Below are 15,273 nucleotides of genomic sequence, written 5' to 3' on the forward strand. Positions count from 1 at the left end.
AAAGTTGACATTTTGCTTAAAGGGCAACCTGGCGACAGTGTGTCCGCCATTCACAAAATGTCGAAGAAATTGAAAGATCGCCCCCCGAATTTTGCCTATAGTATATATATGTATATACATGCATATACATATATGGAATTTGCCGATAAAAGGCAATATATTTATACGCATGCATTATTTTCCTCTTTTATCGAATGACATAATCCTTAGCAATGTACAACAACTATGACATCTCATTTAGCATGTTGTAAAATGCTAGTATTTTTTACATATCCAAATGGATTTTAATTATTATTATTCAAAATGAGTATAGTGATTGACGACGACGTTTTTATTGCGTTTTCCTTTAATTTGTTTATCAAAAAAAAATACGATTCGATCAATACACCCACATTAACGTTATTGATCCAATATGCAAATTTTTCGATCGTTAATTTTGATGATGATATTCCTCGATCATGCGAATTGGCGTTTACGTATATAACGAATCCGTGTCTAAAGTTTCATTAAACCATTAAGATGACAATTATTACGCCTGTTACGATCTATGCGATTTATTTTCTCAATATGAAAATTATCGCACGTTAATTTTAAGCAACACATGCGAAGGCTAGTCATTCATGGTAGTTTTTTAATACTAAATTGTTTTTTTTTTTTTTGAGATTTTAACGATGTTTCTTTGTAACATTTCAGTGTTGAGATGGGGTTGATTTGTGGATATTAGCCGATTTTTTGACACATTTACAACGAGTCGATCCTATACTGTTTTTTAAAATGTTGCCGTGGGATGGAAGATTGTTTAAATTTTCCCGGAAATCTTAATGACTCGTTGTCTGTTTTAATACTTTCGCGGAAAAGCGCATTCTTGTTAAAGGAATGAGCGAATGACGACGTGTTCTTCCTGTTTGAATTTACTCAGGATGAACATAGTCGCGGATGGACAGTAAAAATGGCAGACAAAATTTAAATGTGTACTCATTTTGACCTCTTACCTGCGATTGTTTATCGTACATGCAAAGGGAAACAATGACGGTGTATACCTGCGTGGCGCGTGCGTGTGGCGCCAACCACGAAGGCAGCTGCTTCAGTTGAACATCTGCAGCATCAGACTTTATCCAATGAAAAAAACATGATTGCATTTTAGCGTCTTTGTATCAGTCGGTTTGAATTTTTGACTACATACATACATATGTAGGTCGAAGATATGCTTTGATTTTCGATTCTGTAATTTATTTATTACACATATACGTATGTATGTATATACATAAATGTTAAATAATGGCAAGAATAGATATCGCATAATGAATGTGGAACGTAATTGTGTCAACTTTGAAAAAGTCCACCGTTTTTTTCAATGTGTATTTGGCATCATGACAATCCTATTGTTTACCGTATGCTGTCATTTCAATTTTTACTATAACATTCACGAGAATAATTCAGATTTTCGTGAAAATTATCTATCTACTATGTATACACATAAGATACTGTATAGTGTATTGTACTTGTAAAACACATGAAGAAATAATTAAAAATATTGTAGTATGTATTATAAGCTTTGGCATGATAACTTCTTCGGGAAAAACACCTTTATTTTAGATTCTTTTCTGTGAAACTTTTTCCCTATTATATGTATGTATGTTATTCCGAGTAAAAACCAGAGATTTTGCAAAGTTACCGATTTAACAACGAATACTTTTGATTTTAAATCACCCCGAGGAAAAAATAATTGATAAATTTTGATGATTTTTGATTTCATAATCTGAAAAGCAATCATCATTTACAGCAATTCGCCATCCACTGCTAAATGAAAGCCCCTCCAATACGTTTCTGATTTGCGCAACTGTCCTCCATCCCACTCCACACATTTTCCTAATTTCATCAACCCATCTTCCCTGCCGTCTTTCTTTTACCCTTTTGCATTCTCTCGGGTACACTTATAGTACTTTCCACCTTTCGTCCATTCTTCTAGCAAAACTAAACAAAAATTGAAAATGAAAACGCTACGATGAAAACAATGGAATCAATATTTTTTGGGATCATCAAGGTTTGATGTACAAATAAAATTTAACTTGTAATGTATTTAAATGCACGTAAATATTAAAATGACAATATATTTTGCGCGACAAGTGGTGAAAGAAAAAAAAGTCAAATTCACGACATATTGATTACCTACATATATAATGCATTTCGACATATTAGTGATATACGACACATTAATTGTAATTTTTTACCACTTGTGAAAACCAATCCAGTCGTTGTAACTATCTATTTTATAGTTAATTTGGTTAATTACGTTTTTATTTAATATTGAGTTTTTCATAATAAAACAAGATTAAACTGCAATTTCCGGTTGATGAATCTTCAACAAATTTATTACAATATAGTGCTTGGTATTAAGATAACACTTATAGATATGAAATTTCAACTCTCAAAGGAAAATATAAAAAACTTCGTAGTCGAAAAATTGGACGATGGTTCATAGCTTTTTATAGAAAAATTCGACAATTTCAGTAGTCGTTTTTACTTTTTTGTTTAATTTTATTGCGTTAGTTCTTCTTGAGCATCTTTGAAAGTTTGGATGTCTCGATAGTGCGGCTCTCTTGAGTGCATTTATACCATCACCGAAATTCATACACATACACAATGAATGTTCTTGCATTTTATTTAAACCTATTTCATTACCAATAATTATGTAATAGAATATTTTTATCTAATAAATGGATAATTCTTCGGCGAAAATTGTGTCTGATGGTGAAAAATATTGGCAAATTAGTCAAATATTGATGAACAATATACAGTCCAGTGATAAAACGAAATTTAATGTTGATTCATCGATTTTATCCAGTTCGTGTAGAATTTTTTTCATAAATGTGCATAAAATCCACGATTCTTTTATCTTCGTTTTAAATAATTGAAGTACATATTTAGAAAAAAAATGTCCTGGTTTTGAATTTGGAGTAAACGGACAACTTAGTTTGTAGTATCGAATTCTTCTGCCGAACTCGTATAGAGTTTCAGAAGTACATTTGATTAATTTATTTTTGTGATTAGGGGGGGGGGGGGCAGGTGAATTTGGATATATAATCCAACGACAACAACGACGAAACATTTGATAATGTGGTGCGAGGTGGCGCACGGCGTCAAGGGGGTCGAGGGGCGGAGGGGCGGAGGGCAGCGGGCGAGTGGAGTGAGGCGAGGTGAGGGGAGGGGGTCTGGCTCGCGGTGTAGGTGAGCGCGACCGGCGAGTGAGTGGTGTACAGTGCCGAGTGTCGCTCGTGGTTTGGCGAACGGCGAACGGCGAACGGCGAACGACCAGTGTCGAGTGTCGGAGCGAGCGTCACGTCAGTCGGTCCGCGACGGCCGTGCCCGTTGGCGGGTACGAGCTCGGCGGCAGGAGTGCGCGTGCGCTGTACGCGTTGCGCGAGTGCGTTACGGGCGCGAGCACGAGCGCGAGCACGGGCACGGGCACGGGAATCGCGGGGTGCGCGTGCGGGTGCGGGTGCGGAGACTCGCCTCCAGTGCGGTCGGCGTTTGCCGGAGTGCGGCGCCGCGATGCCGAGGGGCGGGCGGGCGGCGCTGCGGAGGGGCGCCCCCCCCGCGCGCGCCACATGTTGAACTTCTCGAGGCGGAAGCTGGGATGGCGCGTGTGGGCCGCGCGCGCGAACGCGAACACGAGCGCGGACACGAATGCGAGCGCGCAGCACGCGGACGAGGAGCGCGCTCTCCTCGCACGCCTCTCCACCCATCAGCTGCGCGCCCTGCTCAAGGCGATCGAGACGCGCGACCCCGACACGGAGTGCGTCTCTCCCCCGACACCGCCCCCCACCCACCCCCACACCCACCCGCACCCCCATCCGCACCCCCACCCGCACCCGCACCTGCACCCCCAGGTGGCCGCCTGTCGGGGCTGGCGATGGCCCGACCTCATCGCGCCCCACGACCTGCGCCCCCTGCCCGGATGTCGGCTGCGCCCTCATCCCTGCTGCAACCCCTACCACTGGAGCCGTCTCTGCAAACCCGGCAAGTACACTTGTTGCGTTTCTCCAACATCGACAACACCGCGATACTCGATGATGTCACATTTTTATTTAGATGCGTGTGTGTTCGCGCGTATTTTTGGCGACGTTGACAATCGCCGGTTCGTGTTTTGTGTATCCACATGCACGCGTTCGAGTCGATCGCTCGCCACGTTCTGTCACAATTTGTCGCTTTATGTATGTATATGTGCGCGTCCCTTTGATCGCAAATGTCGCACTCTTAGGAGTGCGCAACAAGTGTCGATCGGAGTCTACATATCTAGATACCAGGGAGAGCGAAGGGATGTGATGTGTGACGTTGAGTCGAAAAGACGTGTTGCACGTCGACGCTTTCAAAGTTTCACTCAAACAACAAACATTTGGTATTTACTAACATTCGACATTTTGACAGTTCGTACTCGATAAAGTTCTTCTAAACAAATGCACATTTTATACACACTTTGTGCAATAGCGGTGCGTTCACTTCTACCGGCTTGCAATTTCTCGAGGCTCGTTTTCTTAACTTTTTGTCTAATTGGACAGGGGTTTATATATTGTATACAATTTTTTTTTTTTGTATACTTGTTATGTAAACTGTTTAATATACGAAACATATTGTGATCGTTCGTAGATTTTTAAGTTAACACACCTTTAAAATATTTATAACGTTTAAAAATCAATTATTAATAATATAATAGTTAATGTTTCACATGTAAAACATTTTCGTATATCTGATACAGTTGAAGTTTATCTTTCAGTTGTAATATATTTTGACTAGTTTGAATATATTCCATCTAACCTGATACTACTACGTTTATAGTTGAAGTGTAATATATTTTAACTACTTGGAATGTAATTTAAATATAAGTTGGTACCAGGTTAGATGGAGAGGTTAGTTTTTCGTGAAAACATCACTCGACTAGTAAATTGAGTTGGAAGGTCATATTTTGGCTTTGATCACATTCTTAGTATCATAATACGGTACTCCATTACCTTTATTCATAATGCTTAGCCAATATTAAAACATTATCGAATTCATTATATTATGCATTCTTAATAATATCAGAGCTGTCAAAACTCAACTGTTGTATTACAACTATAATTATCATACTAACAAGAACTCGAGTGCCAAATATTCCGTATTCGCGATTTTCATGGCAAAAATTGGCGATTTTTCCTGAAATATAAGTATATACAAACTCGACTAATATTTTTGCTGAAAAATAAGTAAGTTATGCATCCGAACGTTCACACTTCGGGGCCAAAAAAACCTTGTTCTCGGGGGGTCCATTTGAATAGTCCACCTCCCGAGAACATGGTTTTTGGTCACGAAGTGTGATCGTTCGGATGCATAACTTACTTATTATTTTTGTATTTATAACGTGCTCTCGGGAGTTTTACTGATTTCGATTTAACGGACTAATGCAGGCGATACGCAGTAAAGCAGATCTTCCGAATACGTTTTTTATTGTAAAAATGAACGAATATGCTATTTGAATGGAAATGAACGAAAATAGATAATAACGAACACACCAAATCCTCAAATTATAATCCAGACACCGTTGTAGCTCAACGCTAATGTTCAATGTCAAGGCTGTTGCTTTATGTAATCCAGCATTAAACTATTCATTTTTATTTGAACTTTTATTATCTGGTGTTTTTTTTTGTTATATTCAACTCACTATAATAACAAAAATGTATGTAATAATTCCACTTCAGATTTTCTTGTCTGTTACATTGCGGTTTTACTGTGTTTACTATCAACGAAAGCAAACTAAATCGCAAGTATATTTATATCAACGCTTTTCCCGAAAGACTGCCTATTTCAGAAGACAAGCTGTACATTTCGATTTTCATAACGTCCACATTTTCGCTGTCGAATTTAGGCGAAATAAAATCTTTGTAAAATGTTGAAATTGAGTTTAAGGCGCGTTCCTTCATGGTCATGTTATATTAAATTATAATTTAGTTAAAATGTCTCGTAATAGTTATTTACCCCTGGCGGCGCTGCGGGCACAATGCCGGCGCCGGTCGTCGCTAACAACGAATTCCGTTCAATTTGATTTATCGGCCAATTTGCGACACACATACACACACACACACACACACACACACATACCATTGTTACCATTTTATTTATTTGTTTATTATTGTGTTTTGCATTCAATGTTGTTTAGTTGAACTATATCAATATCGCCACATAATTGGTGTTTCCGCGGTTAACATTTCCATCGCAGAATCTCGATCCAATCCGTGTGTGCCATATCTAGAGAATTCCCGATACACTCAAATTCCATTACATATAAACAAGACTGTGGAGTCGGACTCGTTAAAATATCGAGCGGATTCAAATCGCATTTGTGTGTTTTATTTTTTTCTTATAATGGGTATGTGAATATTGAATTACTAACGAACGTATGGGAGTGACTTACTAATTTAATCCAATGTATGTATGCAGATTTGAAATGCAGTGTTTCTATCTTGTTTTTGTCTCAGGTTTCGGTTAAATTGAGGAAAGGTCCCACATTTATTATTACTGTTGTGTTTCATAAATAAACAAAACCTATTAAATTTAAAAGATTTTTTTTATATTTGAAGATGTGTCTGAAATATTTTAAAGCTTAGCCCATTCGTCGTATTAGAATCTAGACCATTTCAAGTTATTCAAATATTCATCTGGTTAGATGATGAGCGAATGTAAGTACTTATGGTCTTACATACATATCGTAGTGGCCTGCCATGGAAATCTACCCGCTATTGTCGCACAGCCTTACTTGGGTGTTTGCGCGAGTAAGATACAAGGGGACTAGGTGACGTCATACCGAGTCCCTTTGTATCCTGCTCGCGTAAGGATGTGCGATATGTACAGAGAGATCTCCACGGCACGCCATGCATAAGTAGTACATATATTTATTTATTTTAAAAACAAAAACAAACAGCATTTCAACGTATTCTAATATTGATAGCAAAAAAGTTTCCAAAAATTTAATAAAGAAAAGCACTGAATAGTGGTAGATATGGGATTTTTGTCAATGTGTGATACTAAGAAAAAAGATCAATATGCGGGGGAATCATTGTTAACAGAAGAGTAAGATCTATATAAAATTAATTACACGAATAGTTGATAGAATATATGAACTTTTATAGGGAAATATTCAATTTGACATTTTTAAATTCGGGTTGACGCCACATTTCGGAGTCGACGCCACGTTTTTCTTTACGGCCCTATTTACTAATGAAACAATGTGACAAGTCCTTATAAAGTCAAATTTGATTATTCTAATTTTCGTCGTCTCAATACATTGGTTTCGTTCTGCGAGTCGCCTTTGATGAATGTGTAAATTATTGCTCTTTCATTCCTCTTCATTGAAAAATGGGTACTTTGTATGTTCTGAATTATATTGTCGCATTATGGTGACTGGTCTTTTTTTGTTGGTATGTCGGGACAGGTATACAATGGCGCCCACTTTGCCGCACAATAGCCTCAGCATCCTCTTTTGCCCCCTCATCATCATTGTCATTATCCGCGCAACCTTTTCTTCAAATAAACCGCACATTTGTCAAAATGGGGGGGGGGGGGGACCTTGCGCTTTTAACAGGAAAAATAAATAAAGTTTGCCGAAAATATAAATGTGTGTCGCACAGGTACGTCAAGGTCGTTCATACGATTTCGCACGGCTTCATGTTGATATATATTTTACAACATTCGTGTGTATGTACTATCCTTTGAAGAGGTTTCGTTTGCATTTTCATTTCTCGCAATGCCGATAAATTTATGGGTTATTTATATGCGACAGGCAGGTGTCTGAAATTATTTCTTAATACGAAAGCAAGTAACTATTGAGTCCGTTTTGATATACGAAGCCTACCAATGGATCATCGGCTCAAATTTGAGTTGCCGTATTTATAAATAAAATTTAACTGTTCTTAGAGTTCATAGATCGTGGGTAGAGTATATAGATCAATTCGAGTGTTGTTATTTTTAATGAAATCCTAAGAACGCCTTGTGATTAGTTATCAGAAGGCGTCACTGCTTACAATCAAGGCATAATCACTGATTACATATGTACATACTTTCATAAGATTTGTTTCAGTACTTGCGTTTTGAAAGTTGCATACTCAGATTGCTTTTAGTGTGTGCGGCTTCTCTTAAGTGGCCATTCAAGTTTGTATATGGAATTATCGTTATTTTCGTTTAATCGTCTCCTACTTCCAAATATCGCCTAATGGAGCCGTCACACAATCGTCTCTCGTCCATTCAACAGCTTTGCAACAAATCCTACGTGCGGTTCCCCAAAGTTCGATTCGATATGGGGCGTTATTCATTTTCCATTATCGTCTGCCCACCCATTCACGTTTGTGTTTTTTTTTTAATCCGACAATATGGAGAAGCGAGATAGTGACCATCCGGCCCTTTTTCACTTCGTCCTACGCTCTTCTTTTCGTCTCTAGAGATACAATATGTACGTGCGACGAATAAACATACTTACACACACACACAAATACAAATTATATTCTGCGGACTGCGGTCACCGTTTTCATTGATGGTTTCATTGATGTCGTTATTGTCCGGTCCACTCAGGTATCTGAGTCACTAAGTTGATTCTCTTGTACCTTCGATAGGAAGAGGACTCGAGGGTACGGCGCTAACCTCATCGCCGCCGTGGGAAGCTTTTATGCGCTATCGCATTATATCCGTCTCTTTTTTTATATTACTTTTGTAATGCGCTAATGCGCTTTTTGGTTGCATTCTTTTTTATACTTTAATATCCTGCTCGCTACGTATGTATGTACATATTTTATATGACTCAGGATGCATACATTGTTTATACATTTTCATAGCCATTCACGAATTATCTGTGGTTTGTTTGTGGAATTGCTTTGCTGAATTAAGTTATTCCACTATATCAAAGCTATTATTGTTGTTGTTGATAAGTTACGTTTTTCGTTGCCTTTTTTTTGGAGACGATAACAAAGCTTTTCTATTCAATCGATATATTTCAGTTGAAATATATTTTGACTGGTTGGAATATATTACATCTAACCTGGTACCAACTGCCGTTATATTTGAAGTGTATTTTCAGTTGTAATATATTTTAACTGGTTGGAATATATTCCCTCTAAGGGCGAAATCACACAAGGAAGAACGGCACGTCGTGTGCTTGGCTCCCCGCTGTGTGGATTCTCCTACATTTCTTGAAATACCGTTATCGATCACTATCAAGCAAGGATAAAATTTTACCGAAAACACTTCAAGGGGTGATTTTGGGACGGTGTGGGCTGGGCGTGCCATGAATATGTGCAAGGCATGCCACATATTTTCGCATCTTAATAAGTATCTAAAAAACCATGTGCCGCGGTCCTTCCTGTGTGATTTCGCCCTAACCCACGTAAGTTGATTTATATGGCGAATTACATTCCAACTGGTCAAAATATATTACAACTGAAAATATAGATCATCTATAAGTTGGTAACAGATTATAATGATTGAGAGGCTAGGTTTTCGTGAAAGCGTCACTCGACTAGTAAATTGAGTTGGAGTTGGAAAGGCACTTTTTGTTTTGTACTCTGTCTTAGAATTATCGTAATAAGATACTCATTGCCATAATTCGTAATACCTTGCAAATATTAACGCTTTGTTGAAAGTGAATTTGTGCTTGTAAAGTTTTATTCGAATATGAATGAGCTAAAAAGCCAGTTGGAATATATTACAAACTGAAAATACACTTCAACTGTAACATACGTACATACATATATAACAGCAATGTAGCTCAGTGGTTACCGAATAATGTTAACAACGAAGGAGTCACGGATTCAAGCCCTGCTCCAGTGTTGCTGGTTAGACTTTGGATATACATATGTGACTCAGGGTCGATCGTTTCCTATAACAGACTAGTAATTTATATGATTTCATAGTTGAAATTGTTCTTACCAAATTGACCACCTACCCTCATTTATAATCATTATTTGAATTTAGTTTCAAATTTATAATAATATTATACATTTATATGTATAAGGTTGATCTTAGGTGTCGCCTTGAGGCAATCCCGTAATGACACCATGGTAAAAAAATATATTTATTATAAATAAAAACTTTGATTTTGGCTTTGTTGCCTAGTTCATAACAATCATAAAGTTTCAAACGCTTAAAAGGTTTCTACTAACGTATTTCTGTTGAGAATTGTCAGATTCCAATGCCTCAAAGACTCTTTACGTCGAGTGGGATATATACGAATACGATCGTTTGATATTGAATTGTAAAGGTCAACATACTTAAGGGATACTGAACCTTTTTTGATGTCGAATCCCAAAGGATTTATCTGAGATTTATTTTCTAAAATATTTATCATCTTCACTTCAGGTGTGTTTATAAATCTGATTTTTATTTCATAGTTGAATCCTTTCAATTTCGTGAATGAATATAGCTATATTGGATAGATTTTGTTGTTTTATTTTGGGCAATTTGAATTTATTATCGATTCACAATAGGTTTTTGCTCTTTTAATAGACTACCACTAATATTATAATAATAATACTAGTGGTTTTACCCGACTTCGCTCCGGGTAATATTCATTTGTTTTTTTTTTATTAAATTGACTGTCACGAACAAACAAACATATATACTAAGTCTCTTTTGAAATTATACACATATATACCAGAATCCGGCGGCACCATCGCCCCGGCGCGAAGACGCCTTCGCTCTCGGCGCCTTCGCCCCCGGGGACTTCGAATCCTTTTGAATCGAAAAAAATCGATTCGGCACGTATGAATCGAAAAAATAAATAAATCGAATGTGTTGTTTCCAACCAACCAACCAATGTTACATATATGCATACATACAAAGCCTCTTTCGAAATTATATATTAGATACAAAGTCTCTTTCAAAATTATATATTAGATAAAGTAGGTAATTTTTTTTAAAAGATCTTTCCACCTGTTTTGGACTTCAGTTTTTTTAGCAATGGCTAAAAATTGCTAAGGCATTTTACAAACGTATATTTGGAATGGTGATGGTTTTGAATCGCTGAGTATAGACAATGGGCTCGGGTGCGCATGCGCTCGAGATGCACTGTGTTGCGTGTAGAGAGCAGAGGAGAGGAGAACAGAGCTTGGAGCGCCTCTCGAATGCCTCAAACCGGTTTTTTCAGTTGGCGCCCGCGCCGCCGCCCCAAAACAAACAAATCAACAAAACCAACAACACAAAAGTTGATCACTCGATTGGAAGCCGACCCCAAACCACAACAATCCTAAATACAATGAGACTGGCTAGACTGCAACCGGAAAACTGCACTGCACTCTATAATAACTATCATATGCGTGCATTGCTGCGGTGATGGTTACACTACACCGGTACCGAATCGATACCCATGTTCATGTCTCTCGCCAGACCGTCTCCGATGAAAGTTCTATCATGTAAAATGCACTGTTGCAGTTTTCATTTTACTTAAAAATGTTTCATAAACGGGGAAACGTTGTTAACAATATTACGTATTTCACGGTAAATGATTCAACGACAAAACTATTACATTAGTGTCAATTGAAATTCTACTTGGAAACAGGTACCTAATTGAGTTTATTTTCACTTTAAATAGCTGTCAATAGGATTGTCGCCACTGTAGTTAGCATACAAAACAACTTTTTTTTTTAAATATTAGCATGCTTTATGATTTTTTTTGGCTATGCTGCTCTACCGTATTAACGTCAGCCTAAGGTAGATTTTAAATAATCGTTTAACGTTTAAATTCGAATAAATTAAATCAGCAAGTAGTTTCTAGCTGTAATATGTGGAGTACATATGTACTCTGCAGTGCTTCTTTGATACAGTTACATACATATATAAAATTATATTTTATTGCATTTTCAACTCACTTTTGCTAGTACATATTTTAGTTTTCAGAAATTGTGGTACTCCACATATTATATATTATGCATATAAAGGTTGCCATTTACCGATCTAACTAACCCTGTCTTGAATTGTCTTACTGTTTTAAATTCATATATAACACTTATCTAACGATATTTTCCGATATGCACACATCAATATCAAACTAGCAATATTAATTGTGTCTCATGTCGCCACATATTTATTATTCAAAACGTTTTCTCCCACAACGTGACCCATATTTCCATCGCCCACGGAACGACGCCGACAACAAGTCATCCTTCACCGTTTATTATTGAATTTTACACCCCAAAAAGGACGTATGAATAAAAAAAATTCCCAAACTTACAACGTCCACTCACCGCTAGACATAAATCGGTGTAAAATGGGAAGGGGCTATTTTGCAACTGTTACATGCGTAGCTATATAGTGTGACACGATTCCGGCAAAAATGACTTGAAAACAATATATATTTTTAGGACGAATGTAACCAACATATGTTCCGTCAGTTGATTTAGAATTCTTATCCATTCAAATTTTAATTTAATTGAGGAAAATGTGTTATTTTGTAAACGTTTCAAGTGTTTTTTCCAGTCGGAATCGTTAAAAATTCGAGCGACTCCGATTTCGCGTTTTTGAATAAGATTCATAGAACCAAGGCATTCAATGCGAACTGATTTTGATGTATGTATTTATTCACAGTACTATTAGTAATAAAAGTCGAAAAGTATTTTTTTTTGTTTTGGAACACATTCTTAGGGCTATCGTAATATGAAAATGTTTTCTACAATTCGTAATCGTGTGATATTGGTGCACTGTTGAATACGTCGTATCAAGGAAATGTTAAATAAAAAAAAAGTTAAATAAAAAATTTTTTTAGAATAGTTTTGATTTTTTTACTATTAAAAAAAGCTCGATATACACCTATACAAGTTTGTATGGATTATGATAAGTTTTGACTTAATAACTACAATATAATTTAAAGTCGCCGTTTCAATCAAAAGTCCGCATGCAAAATTCGCGTCGCTCGCAATGGAGTTTTGTATGGACGAAACGTTATTTTCAGTAAATCGTCATTTTTTCATGTTCCCGTGTTTATTTTGAAAATAAAAGTCGTCGAGAGATTCACCTGTAATCTGAAAATAAAAAAATACGAATTTTATGAATATAAGGAGGCCAAAATATCCTGTTTTGACCACGTAAAACATGACATTTTGCATTTTCAATTTGACATTTTTAAAATCCGGGGCATATTTTTTAGTCCTGTTTTTTTTTTTTTTTAATTCAAAGTTTATAACTAGATTTAGGCGGCCGGGATGCTCGACGGCTAAAAACATGGTTCACTATTGTTAATTTATTTTGTCAATCATTTTTTTTGCCTGCTTTCTCGGACAATTGGGGAGGTCTATTGGTATTTTATGGTGGGAAACTCTATATTTTAATATAATGAATCATTACTATTGTCCTACAAAGCTTGAGAGCAAAAAAAAAAGGTTGATCATAGAAATTGACAATGGTGAGCCCATTCTTGCACGCTGGCGCCGATCTGTATTTACATATAACACATTACTAGAGTACGGATAGCCAAGGTGCCGCTTATTGTTCAATTGTTGTAAATGCTTTGTAAAAAAGGTTCGGCAAACCTTCAACAATGCATTTACAACATTTGAACAATAAACGGCACCTTGGTTATCCGGGCTCTACACATCACTATCAGGTTCTTATTTTTTGCGGCGACTAGCGGTAGCTGGCAAAAACACAAGGCTGCGCGAAAAAATACAATAGTTTATAAAAATCGCTCAACATTCATCAAACTCGAATTAAAAAAAATCGAATTATTGACATCTATGTTTCTCCATATACTATTAGAATAAACGTAGTACTACGTATCCTGTATTTCTCGTCAAGCCCATATGAGACGTAGTACTACGTAACCCGCCGAATAGCAGCAGTAGTTGAAAAACGTAGTTCTACGTGACCCGCTTAAGGTGTGTTAAGACTTGAAAAATAATCAATTTGTCGAGCAAAAGATTTTTCATTTTGCCATTTTAGACCATTTCAATTCTTTCGCTTGTTACGTTTTGGATAACACTGCTATAGAATATAGAAATAATTAACAATGAGTATTATGTAGATTATGCGCGTACGGCGGCGCCGGGCGTCGAGATTATTTATCCGCTATCTGTCCCCGCGCGGTGGTTATCGGATCAAAACCGATCCACGGACAATACTAACGGGCTGGTTGGTTCTCATTTCCAAAACACATTCACACGAATGTTGCGGCCGTGTTCGTCGGTGTGAACGTGGCGTGTGGGTGTGTGTGTGTGAGCACTCGTCAGCCGGCGGTCAATTAGAGTCGTCTGGCGCCAACCGTTATCGGCCGGCGCGCGCCTCCACTTTTGCCTCGTCTCTCTCTCTCTCTCGTCCAGCCGGGCTTTTTCGGGTTATCTCCAACGTGGTGGTGGTTATATTTAGCCCTGAACCGATCGCCCTTCACGCACACACACACGCCTTACCTTCCGCCATGCTAATTTTGTACGCGGCATCGCCGAAAATGCTCCTCTTCCAGTTGCAACTTCTTCCCTCGTGGGTGTGTGCGTGTTAGTTGTGTGTCGTTTGACGCGACATGTCCAAATGCAAAATCGTAGGTATATGATGACCGCACTGCACTGGTCAATGAGGAAGTGCTGTAGTCTTCCTCGTTGGAATGGTTCCTTTCGTTCAACAGTATGTAGGTTTTTCAGTTTATCACAATCTACTGAGATTGTGATAAACTTTTGGTATTTGAGCCGTTATATTTGAAAGTGGCGGAAGTCCAATTTTCAGTTTCAAAAACACTGTTTCTGTTTTACTTAATTCACAAATTGTTATCACTAGACTGCGGATAGAGAGCGTGCTTTTTCCAGGAATCTGGGCGGTTTGGCTCTATTTACAAAGATAGAGTGCAAAAAAAAAGGTTCGACGAACCTTTAACAAAACATTAACAATTGAACAATGAACGGCGCGCTTTGGGTCCGCTCACTAGTTATCACTTATTTTAATTCGATATGATCGGAATCTCGGAAAAGCAGAATAAACGTATAACAGGGCATCAGTATTTTTTAAATATTGTTAAACACATAAATTAAATATTTCTCGAAATGAAGAAAAGTGGACTTATGCCACTTTCAAATATAATGACTCATTTGTTGATATTTTGCTGCTAGGTGAGATTTCTGTGCCTAATAGGGTCGAATGTCTTATAATTATGGAACTTGATGTAAGAAGTGGCGATTTCATATTTTCACTTTCAAATATGTCGCATTATTATATTGACATAGACCATGCACTTAACATATGCATATGGAATTTGCAAACGTAGGCGTAGTTATTAAA

At 37.5% G+C, this 15,273-nt stretch overlaps 1 protein-coding gene across 1 annotated transcript in view; it reads left to right on the forward strand.

Annotated features, from left to right (window-relative positions):
• The first annotated feature begins 3,249 nt into the window (after positions 1 to 3,249).
• LOC143913450 (mothers against decapentaplegic homolog 6-like) overlaps positions 3,250 to 15,273 on the forward strand; it is a 74,865-nt gene continuing 62,841 nt past the window's right edge. The window contains exon 1 of the mRNA XM_077433254.1: positions 3,250 to 4,020. Coding sequence (XP_077289380.1) covers positions 3,609 to 4,020 — 412 coding nt within the window. The 5' untranslated portion in view covers positions 3,250 to 3,608. The remainder of the gene's footprint in view (positions 4,021 to 15,273) is intronic.

The sequence above is a fragment of the Arctopsyche grandis genome, chromosome 6 (assembly GCF_051622035.1).
Source record: "Arctopsyche grandis isolate Sample6627 chromosome 6, ASM5162203v2, whole genome shotgun sequence".
In the NCBI taxonomy this organism is placed as follows: domain Eukaryota; kingdom Metazoa; phylum Arthropoda; class Insecta; order Trichoptera; family Hydropsychidae; genus Arctopsyche; species Arctopsyche grandis.